The 20,590-nt window shown below is 37.7% G+C and overlaps 1 protein-coding gene across 1 annotated transcript; it reads right to left on the reverse strand.

Moving 5' to 3' along the window:
• Window positions 1-1,443: 1,443 nt before the first annotated feature.
• LOC143591793 (uncharacterized) lies at window positions 1,444-2,895 on the reverse strand. Its single transcript, XM_077071887.1, has 4 exons — window positions 2,376-2,895; window positions 2,240-2,293; window positions 1,998-2,164; window positions 1,444-1,735 (listed from the first exon to the last, which is right to left on the reverse strand). Exons 1-4 carry the CDS (start codon window positions 2,893-2,895, stop codon window positions 1,670-1,672), a joined length of 807 nt encoding a protein of 268 aa, XP_076928002.1. The 3' UTR covers window positions 1,444-1,669.
• Between the last annotated feature and the right edge of the window lie 17,695 nt (window positions 2,896-20,590).

Below are 20,590 nucleotides of genomic sequence, written 5' to 3' on the forward strand. Positions count from 1 at the left end.
GTTCTATCTATAATGAGACCAGCTCGGACCATATAAGTTCAAGTTCAATGGTAAACTAACAAAGGAAACAATGTGGCCTAAGGTGCAAAAAAACTACTTGTAAAAGCAAATGTAAAACAACCTTCTACAAGATGAAGGTCATACTGAAAGTCCGAATCACAAAAGCAAACGAAGAGCTGCACCCAAAGCAAACAAACAACATGTATCTGGCATAAACAAATTAAAGCATCCTAACATAAAAGTTTCATGATTTAGAGAGAAGCTGGAACACAAAATATAAAAGCCGTATCGAACCCTAGCCTGGCGGAAAAGAAGCCACAAACTTGGTATAAAATAGAGAAGCCGGAACTCGCTGCCTTCTTTTCACCGTCTGAAAAAGTTTAGTGTTGTTTTTGGATAAAAACTTTGTTGAATTTCTACAACTCAAACAACTTCGTATTTGTTTGGTTTCACGTAAATGCCTACTTTTGATTTTAAATTCAATACATATGAGGTACTTTATTATTTCGAATTCTTTTTTTTTTCTTGGTAATGTCTAGTCACAATAAATAAACCGAAAATAACCGGAACCGAAACAAAAAATAGTTGAAAACCAAATAACCGATCGGTTGGTATTCTAATATAACTGATAGCTTCGGTTTCGATTTGGGTTTCACCCATTAACCGAACCGAAACGTGTTCACCCCTACTTTCATAATTTTAAGATTTTGATATGAAGATGGATAATCACAGAACAACTATTGAATAACAACAGCGTATTGATCCCAGAAAAACTAGGATCACAATGACCAACCCTGAAATATACTATGATCTCCTACTATTTACCACTCTTTAAACACTCTAAAGACTATGAACACACTAAGATCAGCTATAGGTTTTGGCCATGTACACGGGTTGTGCCCAACCAACATCCCGGTCTCTCATATCCACCTTTAAAGACAGCCCCTTGATCTCCTGATATTTTTGAGAAGACAAGTTGTGTACATCACACATGACACAGATCATGTACACTCCGGACAGAAAGCTCTACATCTATGGACCATGCATCATATACTTTATGGTATTCTGAGCTCAACAAGCCAGATCCATTGTATTAGACCAAGCAGTCTAATCAACTATGTTTCTCCAACTCAACATAAAATGCATCCCATCTTTAGTCTCAATGTCATCCCAAGCCAAGAGAAGTCAAAGCTAAGCAAATACCCTAGTTAATCTTTAATTATTATATTAACCTTGAAATCAGCGAGTTTAGTTCAACTCTTTTTCCAATAGGCTAAACAATACTGAAATTAAAAAAGATAATATAATAATAATATTTCTTATGTGACCTGCTCAACACATGATCTTCTCTTTGGTATATGCATTGACTTTAATAGTCAAAAATCTACTTTAAACTTCAAAATTACAGCATACGAATGTAATTCACATATGGGACAATAGAAGGTACACGGATATATGTTTGATAACATTGTAAAATAAGAAATATCATTTGCAAATTAGAAAGATTCTAAACAATCGCATAGACGGTTATTTTGGAACAAAGGAAGTCACACAGCTGATTATAGATCTAAAAACAACAAAGGTTAAGTCAACCAAATAAAGCCAATACAAAACCTAGGTTTTCCAAATTCTTAGCGACAGAAACACAGGCCACTCAGAAAAAAGAGAGCTAGTTCTTCTCTGTACCAGTCTTGCAATTATCTATTACTTCTTTCAATGTAGATAAGCTTGCTTCCTGTGATAAACATACCGGATTAAAATTAAGCAGTATGAAAGTGGTTTGATTAAGAACAAGATTCTATGCAAAATTCATTCATTCTTCGTTAATAACATCCCGTATTTTCACAAACTTTTCCATCTAATTTCATTACTAAGCTTTTCTTAGTCTACTTAGTTAACAATTGAACTCATCTGCACATTATAAAAGTAGTTTTCACTATGTTCTTGTTGGCGATAATGCTCAAAGAAAAAGAAATTATAAAAAGGAGTCGACTTACAAGTTGGGTTCCCTCACGAATAAATATATCCTCCATATGAACAAAAAGAGACTTCCATCGACCCGTGAGATCCGATTCCAAGTTTGAGACTTTTTCAAAGTTTCTTGCAACATCCTTGCTGTTTCGGTTGACCAAAATGGTCGCCTCTTTCTGACTCTTTTTTATTGCTATGCACATAACAAGAAAGTAAATATTAACAAAATAAAATCTTGAATCAACCAATTACACACACACCGACTCACCAGCTATTCGTCCTTTGATATCCTGATAGTGTAGATCCGACCAAAGGCAAGCAGCTGATAATCAAATCATTATTATAATTTTATAAGACTCGTTTTAATTACATATGTAAACTAAATATGAAAGTCAGAAAACCACCTTTGATGCAAAAAGAACATGGACAAGCTTTGATCATATCCATACACTCGCTTGAGAAACCGTCAGCACATTTCTCTAACCCACACTTGGACTCTTGCGACTCAAAAAATCTCGAGCAATCAAGATACTCATCTTTGCTCGAATCCAAATTATCAAGACTCACATCATTGCCATCAACCAGCGCCAAATCAGTTCTTTCATCTTCTTGAGTTTCAACAATCACATCAGGACCGTTCTCACCCAAGGGGATCCCGTGCCCCAATTCGGCATCAGAAAACAAAGATGTGGGTGCGGCATTTTGTCGAACACCTGGCGGGCATGTTTCCTTAATTTCACACTCTGTAACCTCTTCACCATTGTTTTCTTTCCGTGTACATTGTTTTTTCGCAGGCCGAAAGCTTTCGTCTTTCTTGAAATCAACCCCAGATTTAACATCTGAATTTGAAATGAACGAAAACCCTCTTTTCAGAACTTGATTGGTAACATCACCTAACGCAGATCGAGGCAATTCTCGACTCATGGTTTGAAACTGTAATAAAGATTTGGAACCCAAAATGGTAAAATAGAAGAATGATCAATTTGTTGCCCTAGAAGCAAGATTTGTGACAGAATGAGTGGTGAGATATAGATACTTACTTACTAACCTTGATGCCAAGTTATGTGGGTGATTTTGGATTGCCCCCCAAATCTCAAATTGAAATGCTTCAGGCGGGAGGGAGGTAGGAAGGAGTTGATTTTAGATGGGCTATAATATTTGGATGGGCGGGTTTGGCATTAGTCCGCCATTTATTATTGGATTTAAATATTATCTCCTTTCACAGTTTAGTCGGAAATACTCTCAATCCATAAAATGTTATTCATTACTTCCGGCTTTTTATTTTATTTTTCTCTGACACTGCCGAATTTAACAAACTCTAACCCCGTTAGATTTCATGTTAACATGGACCATTTTTACACACACATGGCCTGTCGTTGATAAAATTAGGTGGTATATTATTTGAAGTTAGTTTTTTTAGAGCTATTTATTCATAAGCATGTCGTGCATGTAAAAGATGGTCAACTTCAGCAAGAAAACTATCAGGGTTAAGGTCTGTTAAGTTTGAGAATGCAAGAGGGATATAAGATGAAAGTTGAGAGTAGTGGTAACATTTATTTAGTTGGTATTGTCCCGGCAAAAAGGTGAAAGTTGAGAGTATTTACATTTAAATGCCATTAATTACTTGGTCCAAGGTGGTTTTAATCGGTCCATGGGTCCGACCTAAAACCAACTTGAAAATTTGACGTGAATCGAATTTTATATGAACTTGAGAATCTTGTCAAACACATGAATCCAAAAACAACTTTAGTGTTAGGGTATAGATTTTATGCTGAGAATACGTTATCATTATATAACTTTTGGATCAATTATCCGAAGGATATGTTTCAAGTTGTGCTGGATCAAGGATCATCGGTATTATTTGTTTACTAAAAGTTGTATTATTTGAATGGCGTTGTGATTAACAGGTTTAACGGTTTGGAGGCTAAGTCAGCCCACTAAATCGCAGTCCAGAGCATCTAGCATGTGGTCAAAGTGGATGCAACGTTATAATGGAATAGTGGCATGTTTATAGGGCTATTAGTTAGTTTCTTTTTTATTTATATTGAGTTATGATCAGCTAGGTCGACACACAACACACTGGTTAGGCAATACGCATAGATTATTTCTAGCAATATTCACATACACTTAGATTCATTGTATTCACCAATCATAATCTCCAACCTTGTAACACCTTTTTTTATTAATAAACTGGTGATAGACGATTTGTCACCCCCTAAGGTTTTTGTGCCGACGATCCTTTAACCGATCAAGGGCTTTTCCTCGCGACAAATCTCTGTGTTCTTATCCATTTTTTGCTACATATTCATCATTATAACACAAGCACTATACCTCACTAAACGAATTTTGTTACATTATCCTTAAACATATTATTGACCAAAACAATTTGGCGCCCACCATGGAGAAATTGGTGCTTTAATCAAGAATATTTCTCATCAATTTTTAACCTTTTCAACCTATACTATTACCAATGGCCTCTCAACAATCCTCTGCTTCGATCACCGTGTCTTCATCACTTTCTCTCTCATCAAAAACCTAATTGCCAATGTCTCATCCACTCGCGGGAGCACATAGGACCACCGCTGCTGGAAACAAGACACAAACTCCAGTCTTTCAAGGCTCCAAATCCTCTGCTGCCACTTCTGTGGTAACTGCTAACAATGATGTTTCTGCTATGTTTTCACAGGTTAAGGCGTATATGGAGCAGTAGAACAGGATCAACCAGAAGATCCTATCCGAGATAGAAGATCTCAAGAAGACAAAGAGGCCCGTGGAGGATCAGACTCCCTTGATGCCTAGGATGCTGGATTTCACTACTTCAGAATCTGTGGCTCAACATGCTGAAGGATCCTCCATCCTTCAACAAGGATCATCCATCCTTCAACCATGATTCATGGGTCAGCATACTCAAGGATCCTCGATCTTCCAGCAATGATCATACATCCTTTAACCAGGATCCATGGGTAAGCAAACTCAAAGATCCACTTTCCTTCATCAAGGATCATCCATCCTTCAGCCAGGATCCTCTAGATTGTTTCATCAAGGATCCTTTGACTTTCAGCCTCAAGGATCCTTCAATCAGAATCAAGGATCCTCGGGACTTCAACACCAAAGGTCATTAGAGGTTCATGAGGGAGACTTCATCCCTATGCAGACCATTGCCTCTGGTGGACCAACTATCATAACTAATGCTTCCTACTCATATGGGATGGCCACATTTAGTCAACAAAGAGGCAACCATTATAATCATATATCTTTAGCCTCTAACCTTGGTTCTGCGCAGGATACAGGTATCAATCTAGCCATGGCCAAGGAACTGCATATACTAAAGGATATGATATCCAGTGTTCCAGGAGTGGTTCGACCCATTCCTGAAATTCTAGAAGGGAGCCATAAGTTGTCTAGGTTTGCTCCACCAATATGTGATGCCGAAATCCCAAAACGCTTTCAAACACCCGACATTAAGATTGACTATGGCTCAACTGATCTAGAGGAGCATGTGGCTCAACAGGGAGAGCATGGAAATTAATCCCATTCCGAAAAGGCTTAAAGAGGCCTGCTTGTGCAAGGGTTTGGGATCCACATTAACTGGATCCGCTTTGAAATGGCTGCTAAATCTTCCTCCCTATTCTGTTACTTCCTTTTCACACTTAGTTAATTTATTCAATAACCAATTCTCTTGTAGTAGAAAATTCGAAAATTAACTAGTGATTTATATAGAGTTATCCAACTTCGTGATGAATCCTTAAGGGATTTTGTTACAAAGTTTGGAAGGGACGCCTTAGAAATCCCACATATTAACATGGCTACGGCTGTTGAGGCATTCAAAATGGGGTTACATAAGGGCTCCTCTATTTATGATGATCTTGTTATGACCCCATGCGGGTGATTAGATGAAGTAAAGTACAGGGCGCTTAGGTTCATAAGACTGGAGGATGATAAAAGGATCCAGGAACGATTGTGAACTCCAACAAAATAGGAGTCACCTGACAAGAAACCAGGATCCTCATTCAGGAACAACAATCCCAAGCCGTATTCAAAGTTTAACACCCAAGCTGTCCGTGTGGTCGAAGAAGAAGACGATAATGATGAGGATTATCCAAGAATTTCCAAGTATTGCTTCTCTGTTGATACTCATGGCTTAATATGTGTTATAAGGGATCTTGGAGAAAAAGCAACATGGCCTAGAAAAAAATGAGAAGTCAACATCCTTCATGGATAAGTCCGAATGGTGTGCATTCCACGAGGATTTCGGCCATATGACCGATGACTGTATCTGTCTGAGGAGAGAAATTAAGCATCTTCTAAGCAAGGGCCACTTCAAGGAGCTTCTAGGAAGAAAGAAATCAAGGATCCAGGATCCTGAAGACGTTCCACAGAAAGCATCTCCACCATCACCTGATGCACAGATCATCAATTTTATCTTCGGGGGTTCAAACATTTGTGGAACCTCATTTTTCTCGGCGAAGCGTGACGCCAAGGAACCAAGTTGGAGAATGGTGAAAGACCCATCCGGACAACCACGCTGACTGATCAAAGGGTTATAACCTTTGATGAAGAGGAACGCATGCTTCTTCAAGATCCTCACCATGACGGTTTGATTATTACTTTGTTTATTGCTGATCACTATGTTCGCGGGATCCTAGTTGATGGCGGGAGTTCGATAAACATAATTCAGGCCGATGTGCTCAAGAAAATGAACATCCCTGAATCATAAACCACACCAAGATCATTTGTCCTTGTGGGTTTTAGTGGAGAAACCAAAACACAATGGGGGACATCAAGCTGACTATTTATATTGAGGGAGTAAATCTTTCCAAAAGTTTTGTGTTATAGATAACTTGTCGTGTTGCAATGTGATTCTCAGCAGGCCTTGGATACATGAGATAAAAGCAGTAGCTTCCACCTATCATCAATGTATCAAACTTACAACTCCATGGGGAGTAGTAAAGATAGATAGTGACCAATCAGAAGCAAGAAATTACTATCCCTCCTATATGAAGCCAGCTACGAAGCAAACCATCGCATAAAAATCAATGCAAAATTCATGAGAGGTACTGGAGGCTCGAGAAAAAGATTCAAAAGAAGTGTCCTTGGACCCTGAGGATCCCGATGTAAAGGTATATATAGGATCCAATATCCTCGAAAATATTTGAAGAGGATTTGGTATCCTTCCTCAAACATAGGAAGTCCACCTTTGCCTTCAAACACTCTGATATGACAAGTATATCTAAAACTATTATTACACATAAATTAGGGATATATACTTCTATCAGGCCTGTCCACCAGAAACGGAGGAAGTTTGCGCCTGAAAGAAATATTATTATCCAGGAAGAAGTTGAAAAACTTCTCCAAGCAGGTATGATACAAGAGGTAAAGTATCCACAATGGTTAGACAATGTTGTGGTGGTTTCTAAGAAAAACGGAAAGTGGAGGGTGTGTGTCGATATTGCTGATTTAAATAAGGCATGCCTCAAGGATCCTTTCCCTTTACCACACATTGACTCTATGGTGGATGCCACGACATGACATGAATGCTAACTTTTATGGATGCTTCCTCTAGATTTCAACAAATTCAGATGGAACCATCTGATCAAGAGGATACATCATTCATGATTCCTACCGGCATATATTGTTATATTTCTATGCCATTTGGACTAAGAAATGCAGGGGCAACATACCAAAGACTAGTCAACATGATGTTCAAGGATCAGCTAGGCAAGACCATGGAAGTCTACAAAGATGATATGGTAGTGAAGTCAAAGAAAGCTGAGGATCACCTCAAAGATCTTGAATAAGCATTCAACATCCTGGATCAGTACAATATGAAGCTAAACCCATCAAAACGCCATTTTGGTGTCAAAGTTGGGAAGTTCCTAGGATATATGGTGACTAAGAGGGGAATAGAAGCAAGCCCTGAGCAGATTGAAGCCATCATTAATTTGAAGTCTTCAGTGAATGCTAAAGATGTCCAAAGAGTGACAGGAAGGATAACTGCCCTCAACATATTCATTTCCAGATCGTCAGAGAAGTGTAAAGATTTCTATGATATCTTGAGGAAGAATAAGAAGTTTGAGTGGACTCAAAGGCATGAGGATGCACTGAAGGCTCTTAAGGATTACTTATCCTCAACACCAGCCTTGATGAAGCCAATAGATGGTGATGTGTTTCTAATGAATGTTTTTTCTATGGAACTCACAACTAAGCTTTAAATTTATAAAACTGAAACTCCTAATGACACCACACACAACCGGCAAGTGTACCAGTCAAAAGTAGTATAGACCTAAGAAGTCCGAGTATCGAACACAAGGACACGTGAGAACGCCTATAATAACTAAAACCTAGACAAGACCTTCCTAAGAATAATATTTTTAAATTGATTTTTAATAATTAAACTACTTGACTTAAATTACTTTAACTAAATTAATTAACTTAACTTACTTAACTGGACTAACGAAACTTAACGACTGTGACTGACAATGAAAAAAACGTCTACCTAGGTGGGAATCAAATTGACGGTCTAACAAGCTAATAGATTGAATAATCTCACGAAACCGGTATCTAAAGATGACACAACTAAGGTTTGCTAAAGAAAGCTAGATCACTTCTCGGTCTCACTAACAAACCCTAACTTACACTTAATTGATTTTAAGAACAAACCGGGAAACGAATGCTAAGGTGTTCTAATGCCGACTTTCATCTCGGTCTCACCGACACACGACCCTAATGGAAATGAATGCTACGCAACCAAGGATAGAGGAACAATTTGGTTTAACTCAAACTAGACCAACTAATCGCTCACGAACCCAAACCCGACAAGAACCGAACCCGCTCTCGTGCGATCCTAATCCTAACAAGTAAAAGAAATGAGACGACTTTACTTCCTATCACCTATCGGTCTCTAAGAAGGTGCTTACTTACTGAATTATATCAATTAACATTCTCAACAAAACCCATGGTTGTTCCTATCGCAAACAAACTCTAAACACAAAGTAAATAATTAAACATGCAACTATCAATCAAAGCCAATTCAATTAACCGAAGCACGAGGTTATGAGATAATATCAAAAATATGGCAGCCACTAAACACAACCTAATTCATTGTTAAACCAAACTTTCAATAGCAATTCAAGTCATATTAATCAAACAATCGAATCAACTCATCAAAACCGAACAATAATCATCAAGCCTAGGTAGAACAAAGAAGTGTAGCCAATCATAATCAATGAATAGTAGATAAAATATATATAAATGATAAACATGTTCATATAAATCTAATTACAAAAGGTTTGAATGATTAAAAACCAGAAACAAACTCACAAACGTTAAAATAGTCAAAACCGACAACCGAAGGATAAAGATAAAACCGTAAGCTTGTCCACCTTGGTTTCTCCTCTTGAGCAGGTGTGATGGCTGGAAATATTATCTTAAATTCGTTCATAGGGTATTAGCCATTTATATATATGTTTAAACACCTCTTTCCTAATATAAAATAGGTTAAAACAAGCCCACAAGGCCCACTAGAAGGCAAAATAGATGGGTTAGCTGATTCCTGAACATTCTTGGCAGCCTTTGGGACATGTGGGATGTCGCATAGCACGGGCATGGATGCCTCACCTAGTAGCGTAGCGTGGCCAGGTCCTGGATGCTAGTTTCTTCATTTTCTGACTCGTTTATCTTCAAACGCGCGTACCGACTTCATCTGAATCCCGTTTAAGCTGATTTTTTCTTCATTAAACTCATTTTTCGCTCTCTTCAACGTGGGACCTATCATATACACAAACATTTAATTTCATGCAAGAACAAGTTATATTCGTTAACGGTTTACGCATAAAACAACACAAAAACGAGATAAAACGCTACGTGTTTTGCAACACATCAAATATCCCCACACTTGAACTTTTTTCGTCCCTGAAAAAGTAAACTACACAGGATCATAACCAAGTGAAAACAACAAACTCCCAGATTATTTAACATTACTAAAGCACAAGAAACAGCTCGACATATTGATCGTGATTGCCGATATTATTGTGCACTTAAACCCAACCACTAACCAATCAAGCCCCCAATTGCATTAAGCGTTTTACGTCCAAAAATCAAGGCTACATCTACCCCATCCCAGACAAAGAGAGCTAGAAAACTAGAGTCGAAGCAAACTTGTTCGACAAATCACCCTAAGCCAAGGACTCGTTGATGGTACTAATTAGATGCACTCGGTGAAATTTGATGGATGAATGGTCCTGTGGAGATCGTACGAGCTATTCATAAGTATTATTGGACATTGTCCTATAAATTCCTAATTTGATATTTATTGACTAAGAACCTTCGAGCCCCAATAGTGTATCCTCAAAGTCACTATCCCATTGGTAACACGTAAACTCTCAGTCCCGTCTAGTATGTGCATCTTTGACCTCTTTTACTAACTTTGAGAATGCTTCTTTGGCATTTTACAATATATAACTTTCTCACAATTATTTTCTTTCTGGAATAACTTTTCGGAAATAACTTTCATAACATACTTCTTTTTTTTATTTCACCCTAAAGTATATAACTATTGCTAAGCTCATAAAAAGATGGACATGTGGTGGTGTGCTGATTTGAGTGCATCTAAGTCTTACCATCTTAAATTTTTTATATTATGGTAATCCTCCCTAAGCATCGAAATTCGGTTTCACCATTTTTCAAATTATTATATATATAAAATCCGCTAAAGAGGACTATCAAATCTAGTTGGGCCTACCGACACATCCCAAATCAGATATGCAAACAATCTCTTCTTTTATTATTCTATTATATATTTCAAAAGTTCTGAGAGTTTGTTAACACAACGGTAATAATATCATTTCCTACTTAACGTAGAACAAAAACAATTTTCAAGGGACATTTTTCTTTAAAACTTTATTTATTTTTTATTTTTTTTCAAATACAGTAGCCCCAGTCACTTTCAGTTTTTGGGTCAATGGCGATCCCATATGTCTACAGGTAGATAACATGACCAAACACATACAAGTATATGTCCCTCAAACTTGAGTAACCGACATAATTTTGAGCGAAAGAATATTTTTTTTTTAAATATTAACTCCCAAGATTTTCAATATTCTTTTATTTTTCTTAAAAATGAAAACGTCGGTTCCCCATCTCCACACTTAAATTTCACATTGTCCTCAATGTGAGACAAGGAAAAGACAAAACTAAACATAAAGAAAAATAAAGTGGAACAGACTCCCCTGGTATATGTGATCTTGCAAGTGCGGTGAATCATCTTCCACGCCCTCCTATTCGAACGCAAGCTTAAAACTCCAGTGCTCTCTATCAAGCTATCACTAACGAACGAAAGCGGAAATCCTTAAGCAAATTTCATCCCCACACTTGTTTAAAACTCCAGCTCATCAATCGTCATCAACCAACCAAGGAATAACTTACAAGTAAGAGAAGAAACAACCCGACAAAACTCAGAAATAAAAATAAAAATGAAAATAAAATAAAATAATAAGGAAAGATATTACTGGGTTGCCTCAAGGGAAACGTTAAGTTTATTGAATAGTCTTCAGTCGGACTCGCTCCCGAAACCTCAATCAGGAGACTTCTCCTTTATCCTCTTCCTATCGATGCTCCTCAACACTCTCCTTTTATAATTGTTCGGAAAGAAACCAATTGCACAACTCTCATGGGCCCGACCATATGAATTAAACTCGGCCCATCAACTCTTGAATTCCCCCAAAAATGGTTGAGTGAAGTGAAACGGGGAAGTCAATCTCTTCATCATACTACGATTTCTTCGCCCCAAAATCCTCCTTCTAATTTTTTTAGCCAAATTTTTAAACCTTAACACGTCCTGAATGGAGATTGAGTACGGTTCGTGTTTTGGTTTTTCACAATCGAGGTGAAGTGTCAAAAGGACCGAATCACTAACTACTTCTTGGCTCTCCTTACAAAGCTCCTTCTAGATCCCCACACTTGGCTCATTATATATTAAATCTTCAAGAAGATTTAGATCACAAAGTGGGTCAAACTCTCCTTCATCCGTAATGGGAAAGTCCATAAACTCTTCTCCAAACTCATCCTTAAATTCTTCCTCTCAATAGGGAACATACTCCTCTACTATCTGCTCCTCCATTCCGGTATCTTTAATCTCACTCAGGGTTTCAAACAAAGGTGGATTCAAAGGTGGAATATATTCCAAATCATTTCTAATAGCAAACAATACATCATCCATTATTGCCTCCGATTCTGGGGTAGGCTCTAATATATTCCCTGACAAATCTTTATACCCTAAGAAGTTCCTCATTTGATCATATGCAAATCAGTATGGAGGAGGCTTTGCAAAAAGTGATTCCCATGGAGCTTTTCGTGCCTCGACTTCTATGTTTCTCCTCTCATAAGCATCATGCACCCAGTGATTTCTGCCATAAACTTTGCACCATGGTTCTCCAACTTGTAATCTAAACATTTTTCCTGTAAAGAACACTCAAAAGAAAAGGATCACGGGCACAAGAAAAAAATATAATAAAATAATTAAGAATAACAACAATAATAATAATAATAATAATAATAATAATAATAATAATAATAATAATAATAATAATAATAATAATAAAAATAAAACTAAACTTAAACTACACTAAACTAAAATAAACTAGACTAATTAAAATAACTAGTATAATTTAAATATAATCATGAAATACAATAGGCAAGTCCCCAACTCGAGTCGTTCTCAATACGCCTCAAATCGTGTCCCTGACAACGGCGCCAAAAACTTAATGTGTGTCTAATGAATATTTTTTCTATGGAACTCACAACTAAGCTTTTAATATATAAAACGAAAACTCCTAATGACACCACACACAACCGGCAAGTGTACCGGTCAAAAGTAGTATAGACCTAAGAAGTCCGAGTATCGAACACAAGGACACGTGAGAACCCCTATGATAACTAAAACCTAGACTAGACCTTCCTAAGAATAATATTTTTAAATTGATTTTTAATAATTAAACTACTTGACTTAAATTACTTTAACTAAATTAATTAACTTAACTTACTTAACTGGACTAATGAAACTTAACGGCTGTGACTGACAATGGAAAAAACGTCTACCTAGGTGGGAATCAAATTGACGGTCTAACAAGCTAATGGATTGAATGATCTCACAACACCGTTATTTAAAGATGACACAACTAAGGTTCGCTCAAGAAAGCTAGATCACCTCTCCGTCTCACTAACAAACCCTAACTTACACTTAATTGATTTTAAGAACAAACCGGGAAACGAATGCTAAGGTGTTCTAATGCCGACTTTCATCTCGGTCTCACTGACACACGCCCTAATGGAAATGAATGCTACGCAACCAAGGATAGAGGAACAATTTGGTTTAACTCAAACTAGACCAACTAATCGCCCACGAACCCAAACCCGACAAGAACCGAACCCGCTCTCGTGCAATCCTAATCCTAACAAGTAAAAGCAATGAGACGACTTTACTTCATATCACCTCTCGGTCTCTATGAAGGTGCTTGCCCGCTGACTTATATCAATTAACAATCTCAATAAAACCCTACGGTTGTTCCTACCGCAAACAAACTCTAAACACAAAGTAAAGAATTGAACATGCAACTATCAATCAAAACCAATTCAGTTAACCGAAGCACGAGGTTATGAGATAATATAAAAAATATGGCAGCGACTAAGCACAACCTAATTCATTGTTAAACCAAACTTTAATAGCAAGTCAAGTCGTATTAATCAAACAATCCAATCAACTCATCAAAACCGAACAATAATCATCAAACCTAGGTAGAACAAAGAAGTTTAGCCAATCATAATCAATGAACAATATATAAAATAGATATAAATGATAAACATGTTCATATAAATCTGATTACAATAGGTTTGAATGATTGAAAACCAAAAACGAACTCACAAACGTTAAAATAGTCAAAACCGACAACCGAAGGGTAAAAGATAGAGCATTATTTTCTAGAATACTTAGAACTGGATACTTCTGGCCAACAATGAAGAAGGATTCAATGGAATACTCAAAGATAGTTTGATGCTTTCCAAAGGCATGGAAACATCTTTCGTCAGCCAGCAGAACCTATGTATCATATATCCTCTTCATAGTCTTTCATGAAATGGGAAATGGATATTGCTGGCGAGCTACCCAAGGCACCAGGCAGAAAGGTCTTTATGATTGCTATGATAGATTACTTCTCTAAATGGATTGAGGCAGAAGCATTTGTGCAAGTTCGAGAAAGGGAAGTTATATCCTTCATTAAAAGAAATATTATAACTAGATTTGGTATCCCATCTGAAATTGTTTGTGATAATGGATCCCAGTTTATTGGGAAAAGAACTACTAACTTTTGTGACAGTTGGGGCATCAAGATGATCACCTCTACACCAGTTCATCCTCAAGCCAATGGTTAAGCAGAGTCATGCAACACGATTATCATCAACAACTTGAAGAAGAAACTAGGATCCAAGAAAGACAAGTGGGCTGAGGAGCTTCCTTATGTTCTTTGGGCTGATAGAACAACGCCAAAGAATGCAACAGGTCAAACACCCTTCTCTTTGGTGTTTGGATCAGAAGCTGTAATTGCTACAGAAATGGTGGTTCATACTGCCAGAACAAGCATCCGTGATCCTCAGGCCAACGATAAAAGTCTTATCCAGGATCTAGATACTGTTGATGAGCTCAGAGACCTAGCAAAGATTAGAATGGCTGCATACCAACAAAGGATAGATGGGGCATTCAACAAGAACATCAGGATTCGGAGATTTCAAGAAGGAGATTTGGTCTTAAGGAAGGCTTTCCAAAATACAACTAATCCCGCAGATGGAAAGCTAGCACCTAAGTGGGAAGGCCCCTACTTGATCGAATCCGAAGCATGAAAGGGGGCATACGATCTACTTACCATGGAAGGTGACCGACTGCCAAGAGCATGGAATTCTATCCTTCTTAAGAAATACTTCGTCTAGTCAGGATCAAGGATCCTTAAAAGATCAAGGATCCTAAAGTCGGTAAAATCTTTTCTTATCATTTATTCGTTTCAGATTTATATGATTAACTAAAGGATAATATATTCTTAACATTTATCCTTTTCAAGCTTTAAGTGACAATGCAGATGTCAGTTAGAGATGTAATGATCAAGAGGTTGGCAACCTCTCCCCCACATCTAAGGTACATCAATATCTCCCTGGTCTAATCCCATGATTAAGGTGTGATCCCCAATGATCACATCTTCCAAGGTTTAAAGGTTTTCACCTTTCTCACGAATTAGAGTTTCTACACTCTCTCCTGTAGCGCACGCTATCCAAAGTAAAGTTCGGGGAAATGGGACCAGTACACGCTTAGTGGCTGACAATTTAATTTCTTTCGGCTTTATGGAGGATCCTACGAATTAACGGTAGACGTACCATACACAAGGTTTCTAACATTTTCATGTTAGCTCAAGTTCCAAGGTTTCTAACATTTTCATGTTAGCTAAGGTTTTGGCGTTTTCACGTCCCTTACGTTTGGGCTAAATCCCGGTTCAGGCGAGTCCCTAGTTTAACATCCGTATATTTGGGCTTGTCCCCAGTTTATTTGGGCTTCCCCTCCCCCCCCCCCCCGAAGTTTGTTGGGCTTGTGCCCAGTTTGTTGGACTTGTCCCCAGTTTATTTGGGCTTGTCCCCAGTTTGTTGGACTTCTCCCCAGTTTATTTGGACTAGTCCCTAGTTTGTTGGGCTTGTCCCTAGTTTATTTGGGTTTGTCCCCAGTTTGTTGGGTTGAATCCCAGTTAATATGATAAGTTATTTGCATCAGGTATCCTAAGTCTAACTACAAGGATCGTGGAAGCATTCACATTTGTGGTAACTTAGGTCTAATCAGACTTTGTGGTATGATCTTTACTTATCAAATTACATTTGTTCGGATTAAATATTTATACATTCAAGGATTCAGGATCCTTAATCTGTTTTTAAAAGGATAATTTACCCTTGAAATTTTTCTTAAAAGTTTCCTTAAAACTTTTCTCAAAACTCTTAATAAAACTAAAACTATAACAGTTATGCTTTCAGAATAATAAGCAAATAGTCAAAAGTTTAAAGTTATTATTATTAAAAGTCATCTGGGCTTACCAAAAACCTTAACCCGTATTTCACCATACGAAAGATGCACCATCCACCCGGGATAAACAAGAGTTACTAACAGTTTTTAAGTGCTAGAAAGATAAAGGAAAGGGGCATCAAAGGCTTCATCCCCGAAAAAAGAGGATCCATCCACCTTTGCTACCCCTCATAATTTCTTAAGGATCACAGTTCCTTTACCCTAGATTTACTATTGTCTTAAGTACAAACCAGCAAATATCCATCAAAACACAAACAAATAAAAAAAATGGGCTCGGGCCTTATATTTTCTATTCTTAATTGCGCACTTTGGCAGCCTCCTCTTCAACCGCTGCATCCTTCCCCGCATCCATTATCTCAACCTCTTGACCACCAGCCGCGGTATCCGTGCATTCACTGGCTTCATCTTCACCACCGCCTAACGTTTCCAGAGCCTGCTTCCACTTCGCCAAATCCCACGCCGACTTGTTAAAGGATGGATCATTAGCCTCAATGAACATCTTGATCTTAGCCTGGAGAACAGACTTGGCGGCCCAAATCTTTGATTCCTTGGTAGCACGGGTCACCTCCTCCTGCAGCTGAGCCTCAACTGAGGATGCGTGCTCCTTGGCCAGTTTCTTCTCCTTGGTCAACTTGGAGATTGTCTTGTCCTTAGTAGCAGCCATAGACCTCATCCCAGATAGGGTCTTTTCATAGTCCTTTACTATCTTTTCGTAGTAGCTCTTGGCAGAATCCATGGCCTGTATATTACAACAAAATCAGTTCAAAAGGATTTTGGATCCAAAAGGGCAGATGAAAAGGATAAAGGATCCTTACGTTGGAGATGAGATACTTTCTAGCCTCAAACGGGTCTTCTGGCTCAGCAGTCTTCTTTCTCTTGGAAGCTTCAAACTTAGCTCAAGTTGTCACAGGACGCGGCTCATGGATTGGTGTGGTCTTTGGGGTTTCCTTCTTCACAATAAGAAAATCAATGTCTTCTAAGGAGAAGTGAGAGACAGATCTTCCAGATTTCTGAGCACCTATAAAGCACAATTTAAAGATAAGTTTTCCATTATTTTCAATTAATGTCAAAACAATATTATTTAAATACTTACTTGACATGTTGGTGACCGATTCTTAAATTGACTCTTGGAAGGCTTCAACAAACTTGGCTTGTAAGGTTCTAATTTATGGATCCATGGCAAGAAACTTCTTCACTCTTTTTTTGACTCCGGGAAGCTCAGCCAGCAGAGCAAAGTTATCAACTGAGAAAGAAAAAAAAACATAAGTTAAAGAATCAGTTATTCTCTCCGTGATATCTAAGGATCTATGATCCTACCCTTCTTGATCCACCTCTTAGGTAAATCAGACCCACCAGGTATTAAGTCCTTTCTGACAAAGAAAAACGGGTTTCTCCAGAAGGACCCATTCTGGGTAGCTTTAAGGATGAGACTTGTTTGGTGTGGTTTGGATTTCAAAATGAAACGATTAGAGCCATGAATGACCAGAGTATAAAGATGTGATAGCTCTGATAAGCCAAACTCGAGACCTTCTTCATCAACTATCCTTTCGATGGTGCACAGTACCCTCCACAACATGGGCATCGCCTGAATGTAGCTGATTCCGGTCAAGGTAAAGAAACTCTGGATAAAACTTGGAAATGGATATGTGTAACCGATTAAAAAAGCCTAAGCTGGAAAGCAAATCCAAGATTTGGATATACAGTCAATTCGTATGATGGAGTCAAAGGGACAAAAGACGGTGCCGGCCGGAAATAATGATCGGAGATAATCAATTTATGGGTCGGTGAATTTTCAGATCTCGGAAGAGGGGTTAGAGGAAAAACTTTGTGGTCGGAGTTCGCTTGAATCCGAGTGTTCAGAAGAAGACGAAACGGAGACGGTTGACATATTAAAAAGAAAATGAAAAGAAAAAAGAGAGAAGGATACCTGTTTAATCGCCGAGAGTGTGATTACAAATGGATCATGATGATCACATATATAGGCTGCAAACATTAATCAGGCTGGTGATAATAATTATTTCTGACTCACGTCTAATCTTTTTATTTTTTGCAGGAAATTTGAATTTCAAAATGACAGCTGTTATCCACAATCAACCGCCATTTTGGGGGTGATGTGCGAAAAGCTATATATATAAATGTTAATAACTAATTCTCGCAATTCAACACTAAGTCTTAAATTTATAAAACCAAACAATCTTAACTAAACTTTCCACAAACGGCAAGTGTACCGATCGCGTAGCAGCATAGTCTAATGGAAGTCCGGATGTCGAACACAAAGACACGTGAGAATGGCTAAGATAATTAACACAAATATAATTCTTGCCTAAATAATATATTTATTTATCTTAATTATTTAAACTAACTAAACTTAACCAACGGTGAAACTTAACGGAACTAACGATAATAAGAAAACGAATCACCTAGGTAGGATGACTTAACGGCTATAAGATGACACGGGTGCTAATATGTGTTGAAACCAGGGTTCTAGAGATGATCTAACATAGGTGAGGTCAAGGCAACTGGGTCCCTACGGTCAGTTTTACCAGAAAACACTAACAACGTCTAGATAGCTTTTAATTCGGGGTTGTTTATCTACGTACCCTAATGACTCATCACTTGGTTCATGTCTAAATCGCATATGTAACTAAGGCTAGATCTAATTAAAAACCTAGGAGAAGAGGGGTAATTCAATACTAAAGACAAAATAACTCAACTTACAAACTAACCTAGTCAACAGCTGGAAAACTGCACGTGGTCTCGCAGCGACTAACCAAATCAACTAAACCAGCAAGATAAGCTGACACCTAAGGTTTTGGTCCAACTTAAAGGTGGTGAACCTACTGACTTTAATGATCCAAGAAACACAAACGCTAATGGTGTGCCTACCACAATCAATCAACACACAAAGTATTAACCGAAACATGCAATTAACGCCTACACGAAACTAATTCATACAATAATAATCAACCACACGGGGCACATACAACATGATATACGTCTATGGAAGCGGTTATACATGGAATAATATCACAAAATATGAACTTTACAACAGAAAAACAATCAACCACTTGTTAAGCACCATAAACTAGTTAATTTAAACCGTTAAACATCAAACCTAGGCGATTCAAACAAGTTTAGCCAACCATAACAAATGAACAGCAGATAATAATCATAATTAAGCTCAAAGTATCCATTACAAACTGATTGGAACTTGTTTCAAAGTCTAAAACTCAAAAACAAACTCACAAACGTTAAAACAAGCAAAACCGACAACCGCTTGATGAAACTCCGTTCCGAAAGCTCCTCCTTCTTGGTATTTCATATAGAAATTATGTGGGGCGGCTGTAATGAAGTATATTTTCATTCATAGGGTTTATGGTTCTTTAATATATCATTAAACTTGATAAACAAGCCAAACTAGGTCCAAAGCAAGCCCACAAAAGATGAAATAGTCGTGGTTAATGAAAGTCAAAGGTCTGGGCAGCCCATGAGGTCACCGCACTACGTGGCCACCAACTCCTATCATCTTCGCGCGGCATGGCCATGTCACTTGGCTGGTTTTTTTCATTTTTTGAATCGCTTATCTTTAAACTCGCATACCGGCTTCATCCGAATCCTGTTTGAGCTGATTCTTTCTTCATTAAACTCGTTTTTTTGCTCTCTTTAACATGGGACCTATCATATACACAAACATTTAATTTCATGCAAGAAAAATTTATATTTGTTAACGGTTTACGCACAAAACAACACATAAACGATATAAAACGCCATGTGTTTTGCAACACATCAGGGGCAATTGTTAGGGCATAAATTTTTATGGTGAGGATACGTTATTCTTATGTAACTTTTGGATCAGTTATCCTGAGGATATGTTCCAAGTTGCGCTGGATCAATGATCCTCGATATTATTTGTTTACTAACAGTTGTATTATTTGAATGGCGTTGTGACTAAAAGGTTTAACGGTTTGGAGACTAAGTCAGCCCACTAAATCGCACTCCAAAGCATCTAGCACGTGGTCAAAGTGGATGCAACGTTATAATGGAATAGTGGAGAGTTTATAGGGCTGTTAGTTAGTTAGTTTTTTATTTATTTATATTATGATCAGCTAGGTTGACACACAACACACTGGTTAGGCAATACGCAAAGATTATTTCTAGCAATATTCACATACACTTAGATTCATTGTATTCACTGATCATAATCTTCAACCTTGTAACACCTTTTTTTATTAATAAGATGGTGATAGACGATTTTTCATCACCCGGGGTTTTTGTGCTGACAATCCTTTAAACGATCAAAGGCTTTTCCTCGCAACAAATCTCTGTCATCTCATCCATTTTTGCTACATATTCATTATTATAACACAAGCACTATACCTCACTAAACGAATTTGGTTACATTATCCTTAAAACAGATTTTGACCAAAACAATTAGTTTCCAAGATTTGATACCAACACTAGTGGTGGATCAAGGAATAATTGTTGTAGGTTCAGGACTTTTCGATGCTTGAATTC

Source organism: Bidens hawaiensis, unplaced genomic scaffold (genome assembly GCF_021521415.1).
Source record: "Bidens hawaiensis isolate Kalapana, Puna unplaced genomic scaffold, B.hawaiensis_p1.1 tig00040064_1, whole genome shotgun sequence".
In the NCBI taxonomy this organism is placed as follows: Eukaryota; Viridiplantae; Streptophyta; class Magnoliopsida; order Asterales; family Asteraceae; genus Bidens; species Bidens hawaiensis.

What these genes read in the sequence shown, in the direction of transcription:
- LOC143591793 (XM_077071887.1), bottom strand. Translation starts at nt 2,895, where the DNA reads ATGAGTCGAGAATTGCCTCGATCTGCGTTAGGTGATGTTACCAATCAA. An exon ending in TATCAAAGGACGAATAGCTG is followed by an intron (nt 2,165 to 2,239) that starts GTGAGTCGGTGT and finishes TTATGTGCATAG; the next exon opens with CAATAAAAAAGAGTCAGAAA. An exon ending in TTCGTGAGGGAACCCAACTT is followed by an intron (nt 1,736 to 1,997) that starts GTAAGTCGACTC and finishes TGTTTATCACAG; the next exon opens with GAAGCAAGCTTATCTACATT.